This window comes from Hemiscyllium ocellatum, chromosome 3, assembly GCF_020745735.1.
Source record: "Hemiscyllium ocellatum isolate sHemOce1 chromosome 3, sHemOce1.pat.X.cur, whole genome shotgun sequence".
NCBI classification, from domain to species: domain Eukaryota; kingdom Metazoa; phylum Chordata; class Chondrichthyes; order Orectolobiformes; family Hemiscylliidae; genus Hemiscyllium; species Hemiscyllium ocellatum.
In genome coordinates, this window is record NC_083403.1 from 125,083,464 (window position 1) to 125,110,768 (window position 27,305).

Sequence of the window (27,305 nt, forward strand, 5' to 3'; positions counted from 1 at the left end):
CTCATTTCTTAAGAATTGTGATGCATGTACCTTATTGTCATCCTCACTGAATGTAATACATCCATTTAACAAATGCTTCATCTTCACTCTGCTTTTTCACCCACTCCTTGTGCAGAGCTGCACAAAATGCACAGCAAGTGAAATGGAATTGTAGGTGGGGTGCCATAAACAAGACAGCTCACAGATGCAGAAGTGGACTATATGGAAATAAATCACTTATCTGTATCCCTCTCAGTCAGAGTTCGAGAGTGGCAGACCTCCCAATTAAGCATGTGCTCCCTCCATTTTAAAAATGACTAATCGATGAAAAAATTGAGTTATGGTGATAATTAGAGTTGTTGACATTGCTTCAACTTAATCACCTCCCCACAACGAAAATGAGAAAGTAAGAAATAGGAAACATTTCCTCCTGAGTGGTGTCCACTATTCAAGAGGATTTCTGCTGATCTTTGACCTCAATGCTATTTTCTCACGAAATTCCCAATGTCTTGTTTCCATTACAGTGTAAAATTTATCTACCTCAGCCTTGAGTACACTCTATATTGAACACTTGGGATAAAGAATTCTTGTTATAATTGAAAAGAGCTTCGGTACTAAAACCAGTCTGACTCCAGGGTAAGAGACTGACAGACTCTAAACAAGGCCTCACACCTAAAATACATTGGCTGACCTGTAATGTCACCTCTTTTATATTGATAAAACCTTAAATTATCTCGGGGCAGTGATTTGAAAGAAATTCTAGGATTTACATATTAATGAATCGAAACCTGAAGCTCCATTCTAACTGATTAAAGAATTAACAGTAATCCAGGTTTGCTCAATACATTTGCAGCAGTTGTGTGAACCTTTGATCTTTTATTTATAAGTTCTGTGTCCAATGCATCCTCTCTCACTAGCTACCTGAAGAAGGAGTGAGGCTTTGAAAGCTTGTGGTTTCAAATAAACCTGTTGGTCTATAATCCGGTGTCATGTGAATTTTGACTTTGTCCACCCCAGTCCAATCGGGCGGCACGGTGGCACAGTGGTTAGCACTGCTGCCTCACAGCGCCTGTAGACCCGGGTTAAATTCCCGACTCAGGCAACTGACTGTGTGGAGTTTGCACGTTCTCCCCGTGTCTGCGTGGGTTTCCTCCGGGTGCTCCGGTTTCCTCTCACAGTCACAAAGATGTGCGGGTCAGGTGAATTGGCCAAGCTAAATTGCCCCTAGTGTTAGGTAAGGGGTAAATGTAGGGGTATGGGTGGGTTGCGCTTCGGTGGGTCGGTGTGGACTTGTTGGGCCGAAGGGCCTGTTTCCACACTGTAAGTCTAATCTAATCTAATATCAAACATTGGCACCGCAGCATAAAATGGTTGGCATGGGCAGGCAGATGAGAATGAGATGGCCATCTTTTTCAGAAAGACTCTGTTGAAAAGGCAAGAAGGCAGTGTGTACTTTTGGAGGGAGGATGGTGTGCTCTGTGTGTATTGCCCACACAAGTTATTTGCTCTCCTTGATTCCCCCCCAGTCGTGCCTTCAAAAACCCATCCACGATTCTCCTCCCAATGTCCCCAATCTCTGTTGTGCCTGAAAGGTTGGAATGACTTTAAATCAATACTCATTGTTCTTTTCCCAACCTAGAAATAACACCAGTGAGATTAGGCATTGTTTGCCTGTCTCTCGCCTGCTTACGGCTGACCATAGTGAATTATAATTTTAGGACAGCTGTGTTCCACATCACACGATGCAGCACTGAATTTTCCTTCTGGTGTTGGACAAGTAGTATACAAAGTCGAAGAGTGTGGCGCTGGAAAAGCACAGCCAGTCAGGCAGCATCCAAGGAGCAGGAGAATTGACATTTCGAGCATAAGCCCTTCATCAGGAATGAGGGGTGGCTGATGAAGAACGTATGCTTGAAACATCGATTCTCCTGCTCCTCGGATGCTGCCTGACTGGCTGTGCTTTTCTAGCACCACAGTCTTTGACACTGATCTCCAGCATCTGCAGTCCTTACTTCCTCCAAGCAGTATGTAGTCACCCCTTCTGCAAATTTAAGCCCTGGTCTCTTCTAATGTCCTCAGAGAGATAAGGGAAAGGTAAATCAAATATTGCCTCATCTAAAAGCACGTTTGCCTTGGAATAATATTTAAACTACAGCTTGTAGATTTCTGTGCAAAATCAAACTCAAAATATCATCTTTTTCAGGATGAGAAGAGAAGGCTTTAAAAAAAGACATGGGGGCAATTTTATTTTACATAGGGAATGGTTCGGGTGTGGAATGAACTTCAAGAGGAAGTGGTGAACAGTTATAACATTTGAAAGACATTTAGCTAAATACATGAAACAGAAATGTTTGGAGGGAGAAGGGCCAAATGCAAGCAGGTGGGACTAGTTCAGTTTGAGATTATGGTCAGCATGGACTGACGAGACTGAAGGGTCTGTTTCCGTGCTGTCTGAATCTATAACTCTATAACTTAGGTTGGCCAGTGCAAAGACAGTATAAACCTAATAGCTACCTTTAACAGCTCCATAATAATTGCCCAATCTGGATGCTCAGCAACATCCACTTTTTTCTCCATTGATTGGAGTGAAATATTTTGCTGATCGTGCTGTGTGGCTGTTCAAATAAATGATTAGAAAAATCCCGTCACTTTCATTCTTTTGATTGGAAAGTGTCAAGATGTAATTTTCGATGTTACTGTCTGGGCAGTAACTTAGTAGGACAGAGCACTAGCTGTTGTAGAACAGGAATAAATAGATTAGCACACAGGGAAGAAGTTGAAAATGACCCTAGGGTCTGAAGTGCTGGGAATCTACAATTGTGTCAGGATGCAAAGGAAGTAAGTATTAGGGCCCTGCATATCATTTTTAGCTTTTAAAAATACACCGTTCAATGTTGTGAATCATATCAGCTGAACATAACATTCTTTGCTTATTACTTCATTACAGTGAAAACAGCACATGTCTCATCTACATATGCAAATAAAAAGGCATCGCATGAGCAATATAGTTTCACGAGAGGTTGGTGCCATGTTGCAGTGCGCATTAAATAAAGGATTGATTTATTTAATGTGTTTCAGCAGTTGGATTTCACCAATGTATGAAGTCAAGTTTGTTCAATGCCACAATATCTCTTAATTACATGAAGAGTATTCTTGAAGACTACGTCCTTCGAAGGACTGGCATCAACCACAACACACGCCGGATTCTCCATTCTTCTGTAAGTTGCTTCCACCCTATTGTACAAGAGATTATAAATGTGGTTAAAAAAAAAGGTTCTTGGTATAAGCCACACAGTTTGTTTTAAGAGCTACATTTCTGTGACAAGTCAATAACCAGAAATGCTAGCCTTTGTTTCTTCTTCCGTACTTCGAGTTAGTATCTAAGTGACTACAGCATGTGACACCTACTGAGTCTCAATAAAGATTATTGGGGCTCTGAGGATCAGAGAGTCAGAGATGTACAGCATGGAAACAGACCTTTCAGTCCAACTCGTCCATGCCAACCAGATACCCTAACTAAATTAATCTTGCCCCATTTGCCAACACTTGGCTCATATCCCTCTAAACCCCTCCTATTCATTTACCCATCCAGATGCTTTTTAAATGCTGTAATTGTACCAGCCTCCACCACTTCCTCTGGCAACTCAATTCCATATATGTACCATTCTTTATGTGAAAATGTTCCCCCTTAGGTCCCTTTTAAATTTAATTCTGGACTCCCCCAACCCAGGGAAAAGACTTTGTCTATTTACCCCATTCATGCACGTCATGATTTTAAAAACCCCTGTAAAGTCACCCCTCAGCCTCCAACGCTCCAGGGAAAACAGCCCCAGTCTGTTCAACCTCTCCCTATAGATCAAACCCTCCAACCCTGGCAACATCCTTGTAAATCTTTTCTTGACTCTTTCAATTTTCACATCATTCTTCCTGTAGGAGGGACACCACAATTACACACTATATTCCAAAAATGGCTTAACCAATGTCCTGTACAGCCGCAACATGACCTCCCAACTCCAATACTCAATGCTCTGGCCAATAAAGGAAAACAAACCAAAGCTTCTTCACTATCCTATCTACCCGAGACCCCACTCTCAAGGAACTATAAACCTGCACTCTAAGGTGTCTTTAGCCAGCAACGCTCCCCAGTGTTTAGCGCAGACCAGGTATGCAGAGTGCATCTTGCTGAAAGGCATTGTATTTTTAATAAATCATTAGAGACTAAATTATTTGGCATAGGCGCAATGAACTGCTTCCTTCTCTGCTGTATAATTTTATGATTAGCTAGTCCATAATTTTCAATGTGAACTGTTCCTTTGTACATACAATCTCCTATGGCACTGCTTACAGATGCCTGAAATCCAGTTTTTCATTTTGTCCAGGAGAATAGATACAATTTCCCACTGATATCCAGCTGCTACTGTTGGAGTTGAGGGTCCAGCACCAATCCATCGTTTCAGGTTTTCCCATGCTGAGTTACTAGTCTACCCGATTGTAGAAACATTTCAATGAGGAAGCAAGCACACCAAAACGGATCTCCTTTCTCTGATCATTATTCTAAAAGGCTTTCTTTATACTAAATTAATATCCAGCTTTTTGGTTGACTTCATTGAGGCTAGTCAATAAATGGAATAAGTGCTGTCAATTTAGACAGAAATATCCGTCAAAATATGTGTCAGTATATCTAATCTCTAAAATGTTATAACTATTACAACAAATATTTAACTTAACAATGTCCTAACACTGTACAAAACTGGAAGATAAACAGGAACTAAAGGAACTGGAGCAGGGAGAGAGTCAGAGAAGCAGAAGATGCAAACTTCTGGATAAAAAAATATGCAAGTGTTCAAAAACGAGAACACAAATCATGAAATACTGGAACTTCTTGTTGATCACTGATGAATTAAAACCCAAAGAGCAATTAAGTTTCTTATGGGGAAAAGTGATGGGTTTTAGGGAGGGATGTGAACAACCAGATGAAGCACTTAACTTTCAAGAAAATAAGTTAGAAGATGCTTCCCTGCCTCCTTATTCCTTATTTTCAAGTGAAAACTATCTTACTTTTGTCGAAATATACTGTTTGCTTCCAGCTCGATTTCTTCCCTTGTTCTCATCTCTCCTCTTTGTTCTAGACGACGGACTCTCTCCTCTGCATCAACTGTGAGCAACAGCACCAAATCCGGTCGAATTAGATCCTGGGGCCACTGGTATAATTCATGATGTGGTGGTGGCAGGTTCTCTAGTTTTCCACTGACTTCTGTTGCGATAGCATAGGCTGCAGTGCTATGCCAGAATCTAGAATATAACAAAATGCACTCAAAACCTTATGAAGACATACAGAATGTATAAACAGTGAATTAGGCTGTGATACCTCATGGAAACAAAACAAAAGTTTATGAATATCTAAACATACCAAAACCAGTCTTGTTTCTCAAATCAAAATTCTAAAAGGCTTACTTGTTGTCTTTCTCGAGGTTAGTCAGTAAAGGGAATAACTGCTGCCAATGTACACACAAAAAACGTAGGTTTCCACAGTAATATGGATTCCGTGGAGTCTGGGTAGCTCAGTTGGCTGCTTGGCTGATTTGGTGCCAACAGCACATGTTTGGTTCTCAATTTGGTTGGGGATAGATTCAGCACCTACCTCATTGAGCAAACTCAAGTTGAATCTTTGATGCTGTGAGTTGGATCCAAATATTGGGCAGGGAACTGAAGAAGGATTCTTTAATTTCAGGGTCACTTATAATTACAGAGATAAGCAGAAGTGTGAGCACAATTCCCTGGGGGAACCATTAGTCACAGTCTGCTAGTTTGAGTCTGTGTACCCACTATATTGTTTTCAATCTCCCACCTGTTAATCAATTCATTTACATAGGTCAACAGGTTGTTTCCAATCCCACTTACTTGCAATTTTGTTAAACCTCTTAAGTGGAACCGTATTGATTTTTTTTCTAAAAGTGAGAATGTTGGCATCTGGGAGCTAGGACAAATGGCTGAAGAAGCTGTACAAAATGGCTTCTGCATTGTTAAACTGCACTGAACCATACAGAAATAAGAAACCGCAGACTGATGTAGATCCGATTAATTGCAGAAGTAACGGCTTAACCCTAACCACTTGGCAGGACAAATACAATTTGTTTACAAGAAATCATGGTAGGCTAAGGTAAAAATGCATGAGGGCCTCGTGCAATTTGATTGATTGTTACTATGCGATCATGCTCCATGTCTAACTATGAAAGGTGTATATAAACCCTCAGCAAACTCTGCAAGTTGTCGGATTCTTTTGGTGGTCTAGGAGTACTCATACTTCTGAACTGATCAGAGTCTACCAACCCGGCTATATCAAAGAATAAATGATTGCTCATATGATTGACAGAGTCATTTGCAGGTGTATTTATTGACCTATCGCAGAAGAGAGACCCCCAGGGTCCAGATCTTCAAAATCACACATCAGTAACATCCACAAATACTCACTTCACCTCCAAGTTACTTAGATCAGAAACTTCCATTAGAATCATTCGAGATGACTGATCATTCATGCTGACTTCCTCTGATCAGTTCATGTTTATCTGTCATTCAGTCCTCCTTGTAATACACTTCTGAAACTTCCCTACAACAGATGTTAGATTAACGGAATAAACCGGTTACAACAGAGAATGAGGGCATTGAGCCCATCAAGTCCATGCTAACTTGCTGCAAATGAAATAGGTAACCACACTCTCTCAGCAGAGCAGGTAAGGGCTGTTTGGCAGTGGCTGTTTGAAGGCTCGGCGACGTTTGTTAAACGGTTTAAATTTGAATTTTTTTTTTAAAAAGCGCGGAGCGGACCCGGAAGGTGGTGTAGCGCAAGCCTACCTGGGTAAGTTGTTTTCCTATAAAGGCACGCAGGAGAGGAACCCGAGGCACTACAGAGGTAGAGCCTCCCACCCGCCCTCCTCCTCTCACCTAATAATAAGACCCGTTGTGGTAAGAAGGTAAGTGCTGCATTTTGCTTTTCTAGTTTTTTATAGGTTACTTTTAGAGGGATGGCAGTGAAGGCAGTGCAATGTTCCTCTTGCAACATGTTTGAGGTGAGGGATGCCATGGTCGTCCCTGCTGATTACACTTGCAGGAAGTGCACCCATCTCCAGCTCCTCCAAGACCGTGTTAGGGAACTGGAGCTGGAGTTGGATGAACTTAGGATCGTTCGGGAGGCAGAGGGGGTCATAGATCAGAGCTTTAGGGAAGTAGTAACTCCAAAGATTGCAGACAGATGGGTCACAGTGAGGGGGACTGGGAGGAAGCAGCCAGTGCAGAGACCCCCTGCGGCCGTTCAACTCAAGAACAAGTATACCGTTTTGGATACTTGTAGGGGGGACGACTTACCAGGGGTAAGCAATGGGGTTCAGGCCTCTGGCACGGAGCCTGTCCCCGTTGCTCAGAAGGGAAGGGTGGAGAAGAGCAGAGCAATAGTTATTGGAGACTCGAAATTTCGGGGCACAGATAGGCAGTTTTGTGGGGGCAAGAGAGACTCATGTTTGGTATGTTGCCTCCCAGGTGCAAGGGTTTGTGATGTCTCTGATCGTATTTTCCGGGTCCTTAAGGGGGAGGGGGAGCAGCCCGAAGTCATGGTCCACGTTGGCACCAACGACATAGGTAGGAAGAGGGATAAGGATGTTAGGCAGGCTCTCAGGGAGCTAGGTTGGAAGCTCAGAGTTAGAACAAACAGAGTTGTTGTCTCTGGTTTGTTACCCGTGCCACGTGATAGAGAGTCGGGGAATAGGGAGAGAGAGCAGTTAAATGCGTGGCTACAGGGATGGTGCAGGAGGGAGGGATTCCAGTTTCTGGATAACTGGGGTTCTTTCTGAGGAAGGTGGGTCCTCTATAAACAGGATGGTGTACACCTGAACCTGAGGGGTACCAGTATCCTTGGGGGGAGGTTTGCTCATGCTCTATTGGGGGGTTTAAATTAATTCTGCAGGGGCATGAGAACCTAGACTGTAGCTTTAGGGTGCAGGACCTGGAGTGTAGGGAGGTTAGGAACATGGCATCAATCTCGAAGGAGGGTGCCTGTAAACAGGAAGGTGGCTTGAAGTGTGTATACTTCAATGCGAGAAGTACGCGAAATAAGGAATTTGCAGCGTGGGTTGGTACTTGGGAGTTCGATGTTGTGGCTATTACGGAGACATGGGTGGACCAGGGACAGGATTGGTTGTTGTAGGTTCCAGGGTTTAAATGTTTTAGTAGGGTCAGAGGTGGGGGTAAAAGAGGGGGAGGTGTGGCATTGCTTGTCAAAGATAGTATAACAGCAATGGAAAGGAAGATGGATGAAGACTCGCCATCTGAGGTAGTTTTGGCTGAGCTTAGAAATAGGAAAGGTGAGGTCACCCTGTTAGGAGTTTTCTACAGGCCTCCTAATAGTCCTAGAGACGTAGAAGAAAGTAATAGGGTGGTTGTTATGGGGGTCTTTAACTTTCCAGACATTGACTGGGAAAGCTATAACTCGAGTACGTTAGATGGGTCGGTGTTTGTCCAATGTGTGCAGGAGGGTTTCCTGACACAATATGTAGACAGGCCAACAAGAGCTGAGGCCATACTGGATTTGGTTCTGGGTAACGAACCAGGCCAGGTGTTAGAATTGGAGGTAGTGAGCACTTTGGGGACAGTGACCACAATTTGGTGACTTTTACTCAGTAATGGAGAGGGATAAGTGTGCACTACAGGGCAAGATTTATAGCTGGGGGCAGGGAAATTATGATGCGGTGAGGCATGACTTAGGATGCGTGGCTTGGAAAAGTAGGCTTCAAGGAAAGGGTGCAATCGATATGTGGAGCTTGTTCAAGGAGCAACAACTGAGTGTCCTTGATAAGTATGTACCTGTCAGGCAGGGAGGAAAGCGTCGTGTGAGGGAGCCGTGGTTTAATAAGGAATTGGAATCCCTTGTGAAAGGGAAGAGGGCAGCCTATGTAAAGATGAGGCATGAAGGTTCAATTGGGACGATTGAGAGTTATAAGGTAGCCAGGAAGGATCTAAAGAGAGAGCTAAGAGCAGCAAGGAGGGGACATGAAAAGTCCTTGGTTGGTAGGATTAGGTAAAACCCAAAGGCTTTCTATAGGTATGTCAGGAATAAAAGGATGACGAGGGTAGGAATAGGTCCAGTCAAAGATAGTCGTGGGAAGTTGCGTGTGGAGGCTGAAGAAATTGGGGAGACACTGAATGAATACTTTTCGTCAGTATTCACTCAGGAACAGGACATTGTTGCCGATGTATATATTGAGTCACAATTAATTAGAATGGATGGCTTTGAGATATATAGGGAAGAGGAGGTGGAAATTCTGGAAAGGGTGAATGTAAATAAGTCCCCTGGGCCTGATAGCATTTATCCTAGCATTCTCTGGGAAGCAAGGGAGGAGATTGCAGAGCCATTGGCCTTGATTTTTATGTCCTTGTTGTCTACAGGAATAGTGCCAGAAGACTGGAGGATAGCAAATGCGGTTCCCTTGTTCAAGAAGGGGAGTAGGGATAACTCTAGTAACTTTAGGCCGGTGAGTCTTACGTCTGTTGTGGGCAAAGTCTTAGAGAGAATTGTAAGGGATAGGATTTATGAACATCTGGATAGGAATAATGTGATCAAGGATAGTCAGCATGGTTTTGTGAAGGGCAGGACGTGCCTCACAAACCTTATTGAATTCTTTGAGAAGGTGACTAAGGAGGTGGACGAGGGTAAAGCAGTAGATGTGGTGTATATGGATTTTAGTAAGGCATTTGATAAGGTTCCCCATGGTAGGCTACTGCAAATATACGGAGGTATGGCATTGAGGGGGAGTTGGAGGTTTGGATTAGGAATTGGCTGGCTGGAAGAAGACAGAGGGTGATAGTTGATGGTAAAAGGTTCATCTTGGAGTGCAGTTACCAGCGTTGTTCTGAAAGGATGTGTTTTGGGACCATTGCTGTTTGTCATTTTTATAAATTACCTGGAGGAGGGGCTAGAAGGTTGGGTGAGCAAGTTTGCAGATGATACGAAAGTCGGTGAAGTTGTTGATAGTGAGGAAGGATGTGGCAGGTTACAGCGAGATATAGATAAGCTGCAGAGCTGGGCAGAAAGGTGGCAAATGGAGTTCAATGTAGCTAAGTGTGAAGTGATTCACTTTGGTAAGAGTAACAAGAAGATGGAGTACTGGGCTAATGGTCGGATACTTGGTAGTGTGGATGAGCAGAGGGATCTTGGTGTCCATGTACACAGATCTCTGAAAGTTGCCACCCAGGTAAATAGTGCTGTGAAGACAGCATATGGCGTATTGGCTTTTATTGGTAGAGGAACTGAGTTCCGGAGTCCTGAGGTCATGTTGCAGTTGCATAAGACTCTGGTGCGGCCGCATCTGGAGTATTGTGTGCAGTTTTGGTCACCATATTATAGGAAGGATGTGGAGGCACTGGAATGGGTGCAAAGGAGGTTTACCAGGATGTTGCCTGGTATGGTAGGAAGATCGTATGAGGAAAGGCTGAGGCACTTGGGGCTGTTTTCTTTGGAGAAAAGAAGGTTTGGGGTGACTTGATAGAGGTGTACAAGATGATTAGGGGTTTAGATAGGGTTGACCATGAGAACCTTTTTCCACGTACGGAGTCAGATATTACGAGGGGGCATAGCTTTAAATTAAGGGGTGGTAGGTATAGGACTGATGTTAGGGGTAGATTCTTTACTCAGCGAGTCGTGAGTTCATGGAATGCCCTGCCAGTAACAGTGGTGGACTCTCCCTCTTTATGGGCATTTAAACGGGCATTGGATAGGCATATGGAGGATAATGGGCTAGTGTAGGTTAGGTGGGCTTGGATTGGCGCAACATCGAGGGCCGAAGGGCCTGTACTGCACTGTATTTTTCTAAGGTCTATATTCTATGTTCTTCCCTAACTTTGCCCCATAGCCTTGCAATTTTCCTTAACTTTTGAGCACTTGAGCTAACTCCCATCAGAAAGCAATGATTGCATCTACTCCCACCACCCTTTCATGCAGTGCAATGCAGATCAACACAACTTGCTGCATAAAACATTCCTCATGTTGCATTTGACTCTTTTGCCTTAAATCACCTTCAATTTCTATTTTCTGATTCAAGATTCTTATGCCAATAGACACAGTTTGTCTCCAACTGTGCTGTCATAATCCCTTGGTATTTTAAACATTTCTTAATAAAAAACAAGCCAACCATTTATTTTCTTAGGTTCCTAAATTATTGAGAAATATTGGCAATTTTCCAAGGCGAGGGCCTAATTCTGGATGAGAGTTCTGGAAGATCACAATTAGAGATCTTTCAATTTCCTCATTCATTCTTAATATCCTGTAATGGAAGTTATAAAAGCCTTGAGATTTGTCTGTCTTTCATCTCATTGGTTCCTCCATGATCGTGTTTTTTATATTAATACAGTGATTTTCTCAGCTTGATTTATTTTTACTTTTCCTCATATCTCCTTTTATTTTCATCCTCTATTGTGAAAATTCATACAAAGTACTTCGCAATTGTGTCCTGTCTTACTTTCAATTAAAGTATTCCCTGTGTGTGTCCTTAAAAGCTCCAGAGAGATCATTTATCCGTTTTCCTATGAAATAGTGTCATGGGGGCTTTCATGTCAGTGTTCCAAACATTTCCCACTGTAACCCTATTTCAAGGCCTGAAAATTGTCACAATCCCTCAGAGTAGTGAGAGGGAGCAGAAGAAGTCATATGAAAGGGAAGGAGGGGGAAATAGGCATTTCTACCTCAGAGCTCATGACTCCAAATGTGCAGCTTAACCTGGGGTTCCCCACTTTGGGAAACTCTGGCTTATTTCTTTAGTAGGCAGAATAGCTTTTCAGATAGGTGGGTTTTATACAGTTCCACACAGTATAATATTGGCTTTATCGGAAACCTTTTGTAAATGGAGCAAAGCCATTTGCACACTGCGCAAGCTTAATGCCAAAATAATGTTCAGCCAAGCTATTCCATGTGATAATGGGTCCCCAATCAGGTCATTGCTTGCTGTGTATTGCGCTCACTCACAAATAGTTCTAAGGCATTAATTTTTGAAATTCAAGTTACCTTGAAAAGGTAAAAGGTGTCTCAATAACGTAAGCAGCAGGTGAAACTAGCCATTTCACACTGCTGCTGGGCAGTAACAACAAAAATTATATTTTCCACTAACAAGAACCATCAAGCCAAACAAATGTTCTGCCTACCACACAGAAAAGTAAAGTACAATGTGAATTTTGGTGTTTGTGCAACGTCAGCTACATAGGCTGCATGTCCCAATGAATGGCAAATCATCGTAAACAACGTGTCCTTCAATTCTTCCCAATAGGCAGACTACTGACTGAATTCAAACAGCCTGGACTTACAAAACTCAGAACACAGTATCTAAAATTAGAAGTGGTTCCTTGGTTGGACAGAACTAAATAAACAACACAGAATGCATCAAACATTACGTTTATGACTAATTTAAGATTATCAGTCAGGTTTGCAATACAGCTCACACTTAGCAGAAGCTACATACATTGGTATATAGAGATCAGTACTCATAAGGAAATGTTCTTTGAATTGCTCGAGAATTGCTCTTTTTTTGTAATTAAACAAAAGCATGGTGGAATGATAGTTGCATTCTTCGTGGCAATGCTTCATCCAATCAGAGTTGCTTTACCAAATAAACTCATGCAATATAAATTCTGGCTTCCTGTGAAAATACATCCTTGTGCCTGCACTGATAGAGCAAGGTGAAAAGTAGCAACAACAGAAACATGTTTCTTTTTCAGCAGTGCTCAAATTCTGTATCACCAAGCAACTACTTCATCGCAGCTTGCTGAAGCAAGCACATTTCTTGATTGCAGTAATATATTACAGCAGTGATGTTCAAACAGAATGAGGTGTTTGAGTGGTTGTTCTCTTCTGTGACACAACATTAGGATTTTTGTTACCTTAATTGATGCACCAGCTAAAATGCCAGGGCTAGTTGGCAAAAACGGAATGGTGAGCCCAAGTGTAGTTAGTCAATATGAAGAGGGGCTGCACTATCCATAACTAAATATGGGAAATTATGCAATTAGTTGCTGCCTCAAGGTTTGTTTTTCAATATGAAAGCAGCTTTAGGTTTGTGAATTTTAAGTAAAATCCCTTGGTTCCAGTTTACAGTAATTTATCATCCTCATTGATTTCTTAAAGTTGCAGCATTTGTGTATCTGCACTAATGTTGGAAAAGGGATTTCATTATAAACTGCCTTACTACTTACTACAGCTGTAAAAATACTGTCAGTCAATCGTGCTTCAGAAGTCAAGGAATTTAATATTGAAAATTGTACATTCATTAGTTTTTAATTGGAGAAAATATTATTAGACAGTGTTAGTTTTTCACTGGACACAACTGAAAGTTGCATACCAGTTATGCATCCATGTCATAAAAGAAAGTTACATGCCACTGATCATTTTTGTCTACCAAAGAAAATCATATAACAACAGACCAAGTGAAGACGCTGTGAATGCTATTCACCAATGACTGCTAACCAAGTACTTCTAAAGGCTATACCTACCGATCCACAATTACCGGAGACTTTTCAGATTCTCTTGCTATGATGGAGCCAGTAATGTAATTGCCCAATGCATAAAAAGCCCGTCGTATAAGAGGTGGCTTTGCATCAAACGTTTTTCTTAAGTGGCTAATGCAGTCTGGTGGGGATTTTAGAAGCATTGCTTGGAGGGAGTCTCTTAAAGCTTCAGTCAATGTACTTTTACCTATAGATAAATACAAAGCACTATAAATTATGCCGTAATGCATTATATAACAGATCTTTTTCATTGCTTATTGTTCATGTAAAGTGAACAGGATATGGATAACCAAAGTTTCACAGCAATAAGAAAAGGAAATATTCTATTGAACATTCTACTTGCTCTTAATATAATGATTAAAAGTTTTCTAGTTAACTACAATGTATAGGTCAGAGGCCCCAAGTCAGATTGTCAATGTGATGTTATAGTTGGTATATGATAGCTGTCACAACAAGTAGCTGCAGAAAGAAAACAGGTCAGCCTGGGTCCTCACTCCATCTCCTAATCCCAGAAAGGTCATATTTTCTTATCACCCTGTTACAGAGATGCTGTAACACATGTCTCGAGAGAGTGAGACTTGAATTCAGACCCAATGGCCCGGCAGTAGGGCTGTTCTCACTATACCACAAAAGCCCCCAGAGGAAGTGGGTGAGGAGTGAATGACATTCACTTGTGATGCCCTCTACCTCAGGGCAAGGAGGCCTGGATTCAAGTCCCACCTGTTCCAGAAATATGCAATAATATCTCTGAACAGATTGATTAGAAATTAAATATAAAAGTGACTCTTGAGTGAGGTTCCCTAAGAAAATTCAGTATATTTTGAAGAACAGACAAGAAACTTTTTCTGCACTCACCTGTATATTATGAGGAACTGAATGATCGCAGTGATCTGAAATGAATAACATTTCATCTACAATGTTTTAATGATCTAACCTAAACAAAAAACATGATAAGGGCTCTATTGTCCCTAACCCTGGACTGGGCAAACCCTGGGTTCAAGTCCCACCTGATCCAGTAGTGTGTAATAACATCTCTGAACAGGTTGACTTGAAAATAGGTTAAATTTTTTAAAAGCATGATGACTTAATTTACTAATTTGTTATTCTTAAGGAAATTATTTAAATCTATTTTATTGATTTAATCACTCCACAACACTGCTAGGATAGTCAAGATCAGTCTGATGAGACTTAAGACTTAAACTTCAGAAGGTTTAGTTACACTACATTAATGGAAGTAGCTCCTTAAATGGTTGACTGCCTGGTGAAGGGCTAATGCTCGAAACGTCGAATTCCCTATTCCTGAGATGCTGCCTGGCCTGCTGTGCTTTGACCAGCAACACATTTTCAGCTGTGATCTCCAGCATCTGCAGACCTCATTTTTTACTTACTGACTGCCTGGTCTGCCCATTGGGTGCCTTGGGTGACTGTCTGTGTGGAGTTTGCACATTCTCCCCGTGTCTGCGTGGGTTTCACCCGAGTGCTCTCATTTCCTCCCACAGTCTAAAGACGTGCAGGTCAGGTGAATTATCCATGGTAAATTGCCCGATAGTGTTCAGTGCACTATTCGGAGAGAAAGGGGTCTCGGTGGGTTACTCTTCGGAGGGTCGGTATGGACGTGTTGGGCCAAAGGGCCTGTTTCCACACTGTAGGTAATCTAACCTAATAGTTTTAGGGATTCTAAGACAATACTAATCAACAAACTGAATCCACAGCATTTATCACAATAAAAATAAATATGTGGTATTCCAATATTCCAGTTGAGTAGAACATAAAAATGTTGATGTTTCTTACCTGTTGCATCGAGTCCTTCTATCACAATTACTGGATGTAGGCCCTTTCTAGGAGTTCTGTCATATTGATCCGCTAATTGCAGAATTTCCTTGGCTTTAGGAATTGTTTCAACACACTTTGGTGAATGAAAACGCAAACACAACATTCAACTTAAGAGGAGTTTCAGAATAGTCTAGAAATCATTGTTATTTTTCTCAACTTTTGGTATCTGAATGCTAATGCCTAACCTCCATTATCTTTTTCAAAATAATGTTAGCATAAAAAGATGCATTAAAAAAAAATTCTGCTTTTACTGAACCCTTTAAAGGAGCCCATTATCTTATGTTGGTGGAGTCTACAGTAAATCTTACTGCATGACACAGGGCTCAGAAAGCTAACTGCGTGACACTCCCCAAACTACAGAGGTATTGCCAGCCAACAAGTCATCTGACCATACCCATAGATTGGTATTGGAGGCTGCCCTTGACTTACCGTACCGGGACCATCTGGCTGAAAAATGCTTCCCCAGACTTGACTGCGTTCCCTTAGTCTTTGAAACATGGCCACTTGGTCAAAGCTCATTCACTGTACCTGCCACATATGCAGCAGGCACCTGGAGCAGATGTGAGATTGCAGTAGGATTGCGCCATTCAGTATCATGTCCATTTCTTTAACTGATGACTGCTGACTGGCTTTTTGTCTGCACTAAACTCCAAGGCAAGAGAAAAGTATTGTAAATCTTTAAGGTGCTACTGACAATTCAAAGTACTAAAACCAAAGACAAGAAAAGGCATGGCAAGGGAGGGATGCTGTGAGCATCAAGTTAGCATCCAGGACCCGAGCACTTGTCAGCTCATAGCTCCAACAATTTACTCAGTAGAAATTCTATGGTGATTATGATAAAAGAATTTCAGATGCTGAAGAATCTCAGCAAGTCTGGCAGTATCTCTGGAGAAAAGATGGAGTTAAGGTTTCGAGTCCAGTGACCTTCCTTCAAAACTCTGGTGACTGTGTTTTCCTGAGTGTTTCTGGGATATTGATGGTATGCTCTATATTAAAGACTGATGCAAAATATTTGTTCACAGATCTTCCATTCCTTATTTTACATTACTAATTTTCCATGGTCTTTTCTTTTTAAAATATTTATAAAAATTCCTAATGTTCTGTTCCCATCTGAATTTATATTTCTGTCTAGCTTCTTCATACCTTAATTTTCCCCTCCTTTTTAATTTTTATGTTATGCTTTCTTGTTTGTTATATTCTGTCCAATCTTATCTGCCACCGGTCTTTGGAAAATGATATGCATTTCTTTTTAAGTTTAATACTGTTTTTAATATTTATGGTTAACTGTGGTTGGTGGGTGTGTCCCTCTGAATTTTTCTTACTCTTTGAAATGTAATGATTCTGTATATATTGTGAAATATTTCTTTAAGTGTCTGGCACTGCATTTCTATTAAAATATCCTTCAGCCTAGTTTGCCAATTCACTTTAGCCAGCTGTTTCCATGTCTTAATAACTGCCCTATTTAATTTTTTTAAAAAATAGTCTCGGACCCACTCCTCTCTCCTCCAAAATAAACGTAAAATTCAAACATTTCATGGTTGCTGCTACGTAGGAGCACCTTTACCTTTAATTAATTAATCTTATTTCATTGCACAATGCCAGGTGTAATACAGCTTGCTGCCAGGTTAGCTCCAAAACATGTTGTTCTCAAAAACTAAATATGATGGAAATATTCCATGAACTCCTCATCGAGGCTACCTTTGCCCATTTGACTTTTTTTGATCAATATGTGGATTAAAATCTCACATGAATTTAGTCATAACTTTCTGACAAACTCTAATGTTTTCTTCCTTTGTGTTCCACCCTCCATCCAGTTGCTGTTAACTGGTCTGTGCACTATTCTCACAAGCAACTTCTTGCCTTTATCAATTAGCACCTCTACCTAAACTGTTTTCTTGTTTTGAGTTCCTGAACTTAGGTCATCCCTCTTTACTGTGCCGGTACCATTATTAAGTAACATAACCACCCTTCCACTTTTTCCTTGCTTCCCCATCCTTCCTAAATGTCCTGTAGCCTTCAAGTTTCAGGTCCCATTCCATTCATTCACAGCTATTCTTCTATAATGGCTATAGGTTCATATTCACTTATTTCTATTTGCATTCTCAATTCATCTGTGCATTCAGAAACAGAGCCATTAGTTTTATCATTTAATTATTTTCTATAAATTCTAGCTTTACTTGTTGATTTACCATAATAATTGTTTCTATGTCTCTTCCTACCATGATCGGTTTATCACTTACCTTAATAATATCTTTCGCTTTGGCCTTGACTCCACTGTTTGATGTACCACATGTTCCCAAACTTGATCCCTTGACCCCCACCCCCATGTTTTGTTTAAAGTCCTCTCTGTTTTCCTAGTTATACGGTCGGAGGTGTAGGAGTGGTGCAGGAGTAGGCCAGACTGCCTTGGAGGAAACGATTCTCATGCAGAGCTAACAATGGAGGATTGCATAAGGTATTTCTGCTGGAGGCACTCTGCTGGAAGTGCCAGAAATGTGGGAGCATGAGCAAAGAATGCAAAGACTGCTAAGTGGAAAGTAAGGACAAGCAAGAACCCGATCATTGTTCTGGGTGGAAGGAGAATGGTTGAGGGTAAAATTGAGGCAGAAATAGGTTGGACTTGGCTGAGGGCCCTGTCAGCTAAAGTGGATGAAAAAGGAGACCATTTCAAATGCTCCTCTATGGAAGGTGGTAATATCACAGCAGCAATAGAAATGGAGGAACAAGTAAAATGGAATGTAATCGTTGCAGAAAGCAGGGTGTAAGTATTGGTAGACAGCTTATTCCCAAAAATGGAAACAACATAATTGAGAAAGGAGAGGGAAGGATTAGAGATAAACCAGGTGAAGTTAAGAGAAGGATGGAAATTGAAAGCAAAACTGATTCAATTTCTTAATTTTGGATTACAGCAGGCAGCAGTACAAATGACATCATCAATGTCCAAACATCAAGTGGGACTGCCATTGTTTTAGATGGACAGGAATTTCTTAAGTGTGTACAAGACAATTTTCTGACTCAGTATGTGGATGTACCTACTAGAGAAGGTGCAAAACTTGACCTACTCTTGGGAAATAAGGCAGGGCAGGTGAATGAGGTGTCAGTGGGGGAGCACTTTGGGGCCAGCGACCATAATTCTATTCGTTTTAAAATAACGATGGAAAAGGATAGACCAGATCTAAAAGTTGAAGTTCTAAATTGGAGAAAGGCCAATTTTGACGGTATTAGGCAAGAACTTTCAAAAGCTGATTGGAGGCAGATGTTCGCAGGTAAAGGGACAGCTGGAAAATGGGAAGCCTTCAGAAATGAGATAACAAGAATCCAGAGAAAGTGAAAGGTAAAGCTGGTAGGTATAGGGAATGCTGGATGAGTAAAGAAATTGAGGATTTGGTTAAGAAAAAGAAAGAAGCATATGTTAGGTACAGACAGGATAGATCGAGTGAATCCTTAGAAGAGTATAAGGAAAGTAGGAGCATACTTAAGAGGAAAATCTGGAGGGCAAAAAGAGGACATGAAATAGCTTTGGCAAATAGAATTAAGGAGAATCCAAAGGGTTTTTACAAATATATTAAGGACAAAAGGGTAACTAGGGAGAGAATAGGGCCCCTCAGCAAGGCGGCCTTTGTGTGGAGCCACAGAAAATGGGGGAGATACTAAGTGAATATTTTGCATCAGTACTTAGGGTGGAAAAGGATACAGAAGATATAGACTTTAGGGAAATAGATGGTGACATCTTGCAAAATGTCCATATTACAGAGGAGGAAGTGCTGGATGTCTTGAAATGGTTAAAGGTGGATAAATCCCCAGGACCTGATTAGGTGTACTCTGTGGGAAGCTAGAGAAGTGATTTCTGGGCCTCTTGCTGAGATATTTGTATCATCGATAGTCACAGGTGAGGTGCCGGAAGACTGGAGGTTGGCCAACGTGGTGCCACTGTTTAAGAAGGGCGCTAAAGACAAGCCAGGGAACTATAGACCAGTGAGCCTGACCTCAGTGGTGGGCAAGTTGTTGGAGGGAATCCTGAGGGACAGGATTTACATATATTTGGATAGGCAAGGACTGATTCGGAATAGTCAACATGGCTTTGTGCGTGGGAAATCATGTCTCACAAACGTGATTGAGTTTTTTAAAGAAGTAACAGGTGGGACGAGATTGGGTTGGGATATCTGGTCGGCAAGGACGGGTTGGACCGAACGGTCTGTTTCCATGCTGTACATCTCTATGACTCTATGTATTGGACAAAAAACTGAGGGTGAAGGCCCAAGTAGGGCAGGAACAAGGAATTTCCCACATAACCCACAAAAAGAAGGCCAGAGTGGGGATCCATGTGGGTACCCTTAGCCACATCTTTGACAACAATATCACTTAAATCTGAAGAAACAGACCCTGGTGAAAACAGAGATTTATCAATATATTGAAAGGTGACTTGATTTAACTTAGTCTAAGCAGTGGGAGTTTTTCAATGGTATTGGTATCTAAACGCAATGAGTCAATTAGATTCTATAGAGATTATAGAAAAGTAAATGCTTGACGAACATAAATTCATTTTCAATTTCATTGTTAGAAGCTTGTATTGACAGATTTGGCAGAGCTTTGTTCCTTACTATGGTTTATATTGAAGAGCTAATGACAAGCAGTTTCACTATCAAGAGACGAGAAGCAATCAGTTCTTGTTACAACAAATGAGTTATATCAATGGTGAATCACACCATTTAGCTCTAAAAAAACTCTCCAGCTACTTTCCAAAGATCATGAACCAGCTTTAAACCGAACCTAATTATATCATGTATTGGATGATGTATTGAAATATAGCAATACCTAAGAAGAGCAAGAAAAATAATTTAACTTATAACATAAAGATTGTTAATTTTGCTGGTAAAGATAAAGTCACTGATGATGCACTATCAAGATAAAATGATATGGAATAGTTTGGAGATTAAATGGAAGAAAAGAAATTGTCTCAACTGAGTGAAATGAGTGAATGAATGAAAACAATTTTTAAAAAAGTTTTCATTTTATATACTTGTCTTCATTGAAATGAAACACATTTAGAAATGGTATTTTATCTGTCGCAGGGTGGAGGTATCTTGGTATATAGTTATGCATAAGGACAATGTGAGCAAACTGGAAGAGAGGGGTTTATTTTGTCATTTTCTCAATTCAAAGAATGTAATTTCTTACAATTAGAGTCATAGAGATGTACAGCACTGAAACAGACCTTTTGGTCCAACTTCTCCATGCCAGCCAGATATCCCAACCAAGCTAGTCCCACCTATCAGCATCTGGCCCATATCCCTCCAAACCCTTCCTATTCATATACCCAGCCAAGTGCCTTTTAAATGTTGCAATTGTACCAGCCCTCACCACTTCCTCTGGCAGCTCATTCCATCCCTGTACCATCCTCTGTGTGAAAAGGTTGCCCCTTAGGTCTCTTTTATATCTTTCCCCTCTCACCCTAAACCTATGCCCTCTAGTTCTTGACTCCCCCACGCCAGGGAAAAGACTTTGTCTATTTATCCAATCCAAGCCCTCATGATTTTATAAACCTCTATAAACCTCAGCCTCTGACACTCCAAGAAAAATAGCCCCAGCGTATTCAACCTCTCCCCATAGCTCAAATCCTCCAACCCTGGTAACATCCTTGTAAATCTTTTCTGAACCCTTTCAAGTTTCACAACATCTTTCTGATAGGAAGGACACCAGATTTGCACACAATATTCCCACAGTGGCCTAACCAATGTTCTGTACAGCCACAATATGACCTCCCAACTCCTGTACTCAGTACTCTCATCAATAAAGGAAAGAATACCAAACACCTTCTTCACTATCCTATCTACTTGGATTCCACTTTCAAGGAGCTATGGACCTGTACTCCAAGGTCTCTTTGTTCAGCAACACTCCCTAGGAGCTTACCATTAAGTCCTGCTAAGATTTGCTTTCCCAAAATGCAGCACCTCACATTTACCTAAATTAAACTCCACCTGCCACTCCTCAGCCCATTGGCCCATCTGATCAAGATTCCATTATAATCAGAGCTAACCTTCTTCGCTGACCACTACACCTCCAATTTTGGTGTAATCTGCAAACTTACTAACTATAACACTTATGCTCACATCCAAATCATTTATATAAATGATGAAAAGTAGTGGACCCAGCACTGATCCTTGTGGCACTCCACTGGTCACAGGCCTTCAGTCTGAAAAATAACCCTCCACCACCACCTTCTGTCTTCTAACTTTGAGCCAGTTCTGTATGTAAGTGGCTAGTTTTGTCTGTATTCCATGAGATCTAACCTTGCTAATCAGTTTCTCATGGGAACCTTGTCGAACACCTTACTGATGTCAGTATAGATAACGTCTACCTCATCAATCTTCTTTGTTACTTCTTCAAAAAACTCAATCACGTTTGTGAGACATGATTTCCCAAGCACAAAGCCATGATGACTATCCCTAATCAATCCTTGCCTTTCCAAATACATGTACATCCTGTCCCCCAGGATTCCCTCTAACAACTTGCCCACCACTGACGACAGGCCCACTGGTGTACAGTTCCCTGGCTTGTCCTTACCACCTTTCTTAAACAGTGGCACCACGTTAGCCAACCTCCAGTCTTCCGCTACCTCACCTGTGACTATCGATGATACAAATATCTCAGTAAGAGGCTCAGCAATCATTTCCCTAGCTTCCCACAGAGTTCTAGGTACACCTGATCAGGTCCTGAGGATTTATCCACTTTTATGCGTTTGAAGATATCCAGCACTTTGTCCTCTGTAATCTGGACATTTTTCAAGATATCACCATTTTTTCCCTCCTTTTCACATCTTCCATGTGCTTTTCCACAGTAAATACTGATGCAAAATACTCATTAGTATCTCCCCCATCTCCTGCGGCTCTACACAAAGGTGGCCTTGCTGATCTTTGAGGGGCCCCATTCTCTCCCTAGTTACCCTTTTGTCCTTACTCTATTTGTAAAAACTCTTTGGATTCTCCTTAACTCTATTTGCCAAAGCTATCTCATGTCCCCTTTTTGCCCTCCTGACTTCCCTCTTAAGTATAGTCCTACTGCATTTATATTTTCTAAGGATTCGCTTGATCTATCCTGTCCATACCTGACATATGCTTCCTTCTTTTTCTTAACCAAGCCCTCAATTTCTTTCGTCATCCAGCATTCCCTATACCTACCAGCCTTTCCTTTCACCCTAACAGGAATATACTGTCTCTGGACTCTCGTTATCTCATTTCTGAAGGCTTTCCATTTTCCAGCCGTCCCTTTACCTGCGAACATCTGTCCCCAACAGCTTTTGAAAGTTCTTGCGTAATACCATCAAAATTGGCCTTTCTCCAATTTAAAACTTCAACTGTGTCATCAATCTACAGCTACAGCAATTCAGTATTGTCAACAGCACATTCATGGACCTGTTAAGATAATTACATTATCTTTAGATTACAAATGTTTGGCCATGACAGTGGTTTATTTCTCTTTTTGTCTTCATATCTGCAAAGACTTGTTTACATGTGTGTTTGTATGTGGGATTAAATGGGATGTAATCTTAATTATGGTTCATAGCTTAGATGTTAATGAGTAGCTGCTGTTTACTTTAAAATTAATCTTTGTTCATAATAAATGAATTATTTTGAGTTTGCTAAAGAAACCTGGTGATGTTCCAGTTATCTTTGATAACAGTTATATAAAAAAAATTAGCTATTTTTATCATTGCGTCCCAAGTATTATGCTCGAGGTGAGACTGATGAGTCTTGGGGCTTGATGATCAGCACATACTTTCTGTCACATTTCTGGCATTATCTCTCTGTGCACATATGCATGTCTGACTGTGAGCATGGGCACGTTTGTCTTTGTCCATGCATGTCTGACTCTCTACTGATTTGCCCTTTGCTGTATGCATGTACTTGTGGGTCTATGTCTGGGTGAATGCGAGAGACCTTGTGTGTATGCATGTGTGCTTCTGAGACAATAAGAATGCTTAGGATCAAGTAATGGGCAGGGTGAATTAAATGCTAATGGGGATTTGCCTTTGCATGGCATTTAGCAGTTTTATCATCTTTGAGTTTTTATCATTTTATGCGTTCTGTGTACTTATGTTGTGGCTTTAGTTGCTTTAATAATTTTATTGTTTTTTTTTCTCACGCATGGACAGGGAAAGATTTTTGCAATAAATGAAAAGTTAAAAAATTTGAATGTTACTTAAGCAAATAATTTTCTTGTTTTTTTTAATGTATTGGATTGCTGAATGTAGTCCACATCTGTGAGCATATTCCAAGCCTCCCAGTGTGGTGTGAATGAAAGTAAAAAGTGAGGTCTGCAGATGCTGGAGATCAGAGCTGAAAATGTGTTGCTGGTGAAAGCGCAGCAGGTCAGGCAGCATCCAAGGAACAGGAAATTCGATGTTTCGGGCATAAGCCCTTCATCCTGATGAAGGGCTTGTGCCCGAAATGTCGAATTTCCTGTTCCTTGGATGCTGCCTGACCTGCTGCGCTTTAACCAGCAACACATTTTCAGCTCTGGTGTGAATGAAAGCAGTGTGGTTGCTTGTTTACTGCAGATAGGCAGTCAATTAATTGGCCTTTTAGTGACAATTTCACCAAGCAGTTAGCAGCAGGATGTGCCAACTCAAGCTCACCACCAATTCTCCCATTTCCCACCTCATCCCACAAACACCCACTTCCCACTTCCAGAGAAGATTGTGAGCTGTGTCAGGAAAGTCGCCCTAGAACATAGAACTCATGGGCCAAGGAGGGACTCATCCAATGGGCAGTGAGTGGGCACCCAAAACCTCAATGTCACCATCACTGGAGGATTCCCATTATAAATTCCCCAGGTGTCCTTCACTAAGGCACAAGGCAAAGGTTCTCTCTCCCTCTCCTTACAGCCTTAGAAGCTGTCATTTGTCAGTCTCAATGAAACTGTAGCCCTTCATGGCCAGTGGGCCCATTAGTTTGTTCTGTTTTGTTCTACCAGTGCTGGTAACATTAGCGACACGTTCCAGTGTCCACCTGCAGGGAACTGCCTTCGATCCCAAATTCAGTGAGATTGGGGACAACATGTTGCACATTGGCTGAATGAGGAGGCAATGAATGCAAAGTAGAATCACTCTGCATGAAATGAGTCAGAGACATAAGTTTTGGATTTGACACTGTTGCCTGGCTTAATTAGAGTCATAGAGTTATAGAGATGTACAGCATGCAAACAGACCCATCGGTCCAACCCATCCATGCAGACCAGATATCCTAACCCAATCTAGTCCCACCTGCCAGCACATGGCCCATATCCCTCCAAACCCTTCCTGTTCATATACCCATCCAAATGCCTCTTAAATGTTGCACTTGTACCAGCCTCCACCACTTCCTCTGGCAGCTTACAATTTAGAAAGTAATGGAGTTAATTAATCCCTGCATGCCAAGACTTCATCCTGGAGCTGAAAGGAGGTGTCTGATGAAGATGCAAATGCATTGGAATTAAATTCTGGAGCAGTTTCATCAGGCTGGAAAGTAGCAAACATAAAACCTCTATTCAAGAAGGGAGGTAGCTAGCAAAATAAAAATCTATAGGCGAGTGACCTTGAATTCTCTCATAGGAAAGTGTTAGAATCAATCATTGAGGAGGTTATAACTGGGTACTTGAATAGGTCCTGTAGCACAGTGGTAGGGTTCCTATCTCTGGTCCTGAAGACCTGATTCAAAGTCCCATCTGCTGCAGAGGTGTGTCATAGCACATCTGATTCCAAATACCTAACTGGACACTTGGAATAACTCAAGGTGTTGTTTTGTGAAAGAAAAATCGTGTTTCATCAGTTTATTGGAATTGTTTGAAGAAGTAAATGCAATATGGATAAGGAGGAGCCTTGAATTATCACAAGGCTTTTGTCAAGGCTCTACATAAAAGAACTACTGACCAAAGCAGGAGCTTGTGGATAACATATTAGCATGGATAGAAGATTTCCTGGCTTACAGAAAACAGATTACACATAAGTAGGTCTTTTTCAGATTGGCCAGATATTCAAGTGAGGTCCCATAAGGGTCTGTGCTAGGACTTTAAAAATGTTGTGGGTGTGATACTGGAAAAGTACAGCAGGTCAGGCAGCATCCAAGGAGCAGGAAAATTGACGTTTTGGGCAAATTGCTTCATCAGAGCAAAAGCCATTCATCACCCTTTATTGATGAAGGGCTTTTGCCCAAAACATTGATTCTCCTGCATCTAGGATGCTGCCTGACCTGCTGTGCTTTTCCAGCACCACACTCCTGACTCTAATCTCCAACATCTGCAGCCCCCACTTATGCCTTTTAAAATATGTATCACTAACTTAGATAAGGGAATTAAGGCATGGTAGTCAAATTTGAAAACTGCATTAAGATAGATAGGAAAGTACATTGTGAAGGTGACATAACAAAGATGCAGACTAATAGATAGGTTCAGTGACTGGGCAAGTTCTGGCAAATGGAGCATCAGATGGGAAAATTTGAAGTTGTTCACTTTGGCAGAGAGAGAAAAAATATATTATCAATTGAGTTAATGAGCCGAATGAAAATGTGTTGCTGGTTAAAGCACAGCAGGTTAGGCAGCATCCAAGGAATAGGAAATTCGACGTTTCGGGCATAAGCCCTTCATCAGGAATCAGGGCCGAATGGCCTACACTGGTCCTAATTTATTTGTTTCTAATGTAACCAATGTACAAGTGGCGTCTTAGTGTTCTCCAATGTATCTTGTTCAATACAGCTCCCTTAAAGAATCATGGTGAGGGGTGGGGGGCGGTTCGGCTTACCTCTTTCAAAACGCAGTAAGCATCTTCGTACTTGAAGAATATAACTGAGTTTTTGATGTTCAACACCGAGGGATGGAGCTCTGGTCTTGCGGCCGGAGAGAGACAGTTCCTGGAGATCTCCCTGTCCTGCCCATCAGTGAGGAGCCGGAGCCTCTGCCAGATTCTGCCAGCACCGTCCCTGGTGTAGCTGCACAGAGTGGTCTGCCCGCTCTCACGGACCAGACGCTGCAGGAGATGCTCCGTCCCCTCGTGATGGCGATCGTCCTGCACCAGGAATCCCTTGATCAGAGATCCCTGTCGGCCGGGGGAGAATGCCATCAGCTCCATCACGCGGCACCGCGGGGGCAGCCCGGTGAGCCCAGCCCGCAGCCGGGCGTAGGACTCAGCGCCCTCGATCCTGTTGTCGGAGGCGACGCAGACCGAGTAGCTCTCGCCGCGGCTGAGCACCCGGTGCAGCCGGGAGCTCTGGTCCCAGGGCCCCTCGGGGCACGGGCTCAGGGCGAAGTAAAGCGGCTCCGAGTTGTTGCAGCACTCGATGGCAAAGAGTCTCTTGGCCCATTCCCTGTACAGCGCCGAGCCCAGTGCCTGAGCCATCTGAGAACTGCAGCGAACATTCATGGCACCGCCCGAGTCCGCTCCCCTTAGGGCATTTCCTCGGACCGAAACCGCTGCCTCTGCAGAAGCGAAACGCAGCCCTCAGTAAACAAAACACCGCGTCGGGAAAGTGAAAGCGAAGCCGATCGGTCAGTCGCAAGGAAACGAAAGCCATCCCCTTCGCGGGCTCTCCAACTCTTGCTTTCCAGGAATGGGGCTTGCTGCTTTTCAACTGTAAACAAACACCCCAGCAATCAGCTCAGGGTCATGGCTCTAAACTGTGTTCGTTCAGTTTTGTTTTTCCCCGGGGTCGCAGCAAATGTCACCCCCCCCCCAAAAGAAAATGTAACGAGGAACGTAAAGGTAGACAGTAAAAGCTTTCCACTGGGCATGTAACGGGATACAAAAGGATAGACGTGGACGCATGCCAGTTGGGGATGGGAGCCATTATAGTGGAGATTAGGGAAACAGCAGAGAAACAAACGGTTACTTTGTGTGTGTGTGTTCACAAAAGATACAGAACATTTCCTGGAAACACTACTTATAGAGTCATAGGAATGTACAGCATCGAAACAGACCCTTCAGT

General features: G+C 42.0%; 1 protein-coding gene across 1 annotated transcript; it reads right to left on the reverse strand.

The window, feature by feature from the left end:
* Nucleotides 1–3,010: 3,010 nt before the first annotated feature.
* cmpk2 (cytidine monophosphate (UMP-CMP) kinase 2, mitochondrial) lies at nucleotides 3,011–27,011 on the reverse strand. The gene is made up of 5 exons (XM_060821734.1): nucleotides 26,126–27,011; nucleotides 15,310–15,424; nucleotides 13,504–13,705; nucleotides 5,038–5,271; nucleotides 3,011–3,213 (listed from the first exon to the last, which is right to left on the reverse strand). Exons 1-5 carry the CDS (start codon nucleotides 26,741–26,743, stop codon nucleotides 3,084–3,086), a joined length of 1,299 nt encoding a protein of 432 aa, XP_060677717.1. The 5' UTR covers nucleotides 26,744–27,011; the 3' UTR covers nucleotides 3,011–3,083.
* Nucleotides 27,012–27,305: the final 294 nt, after the last annotated feature.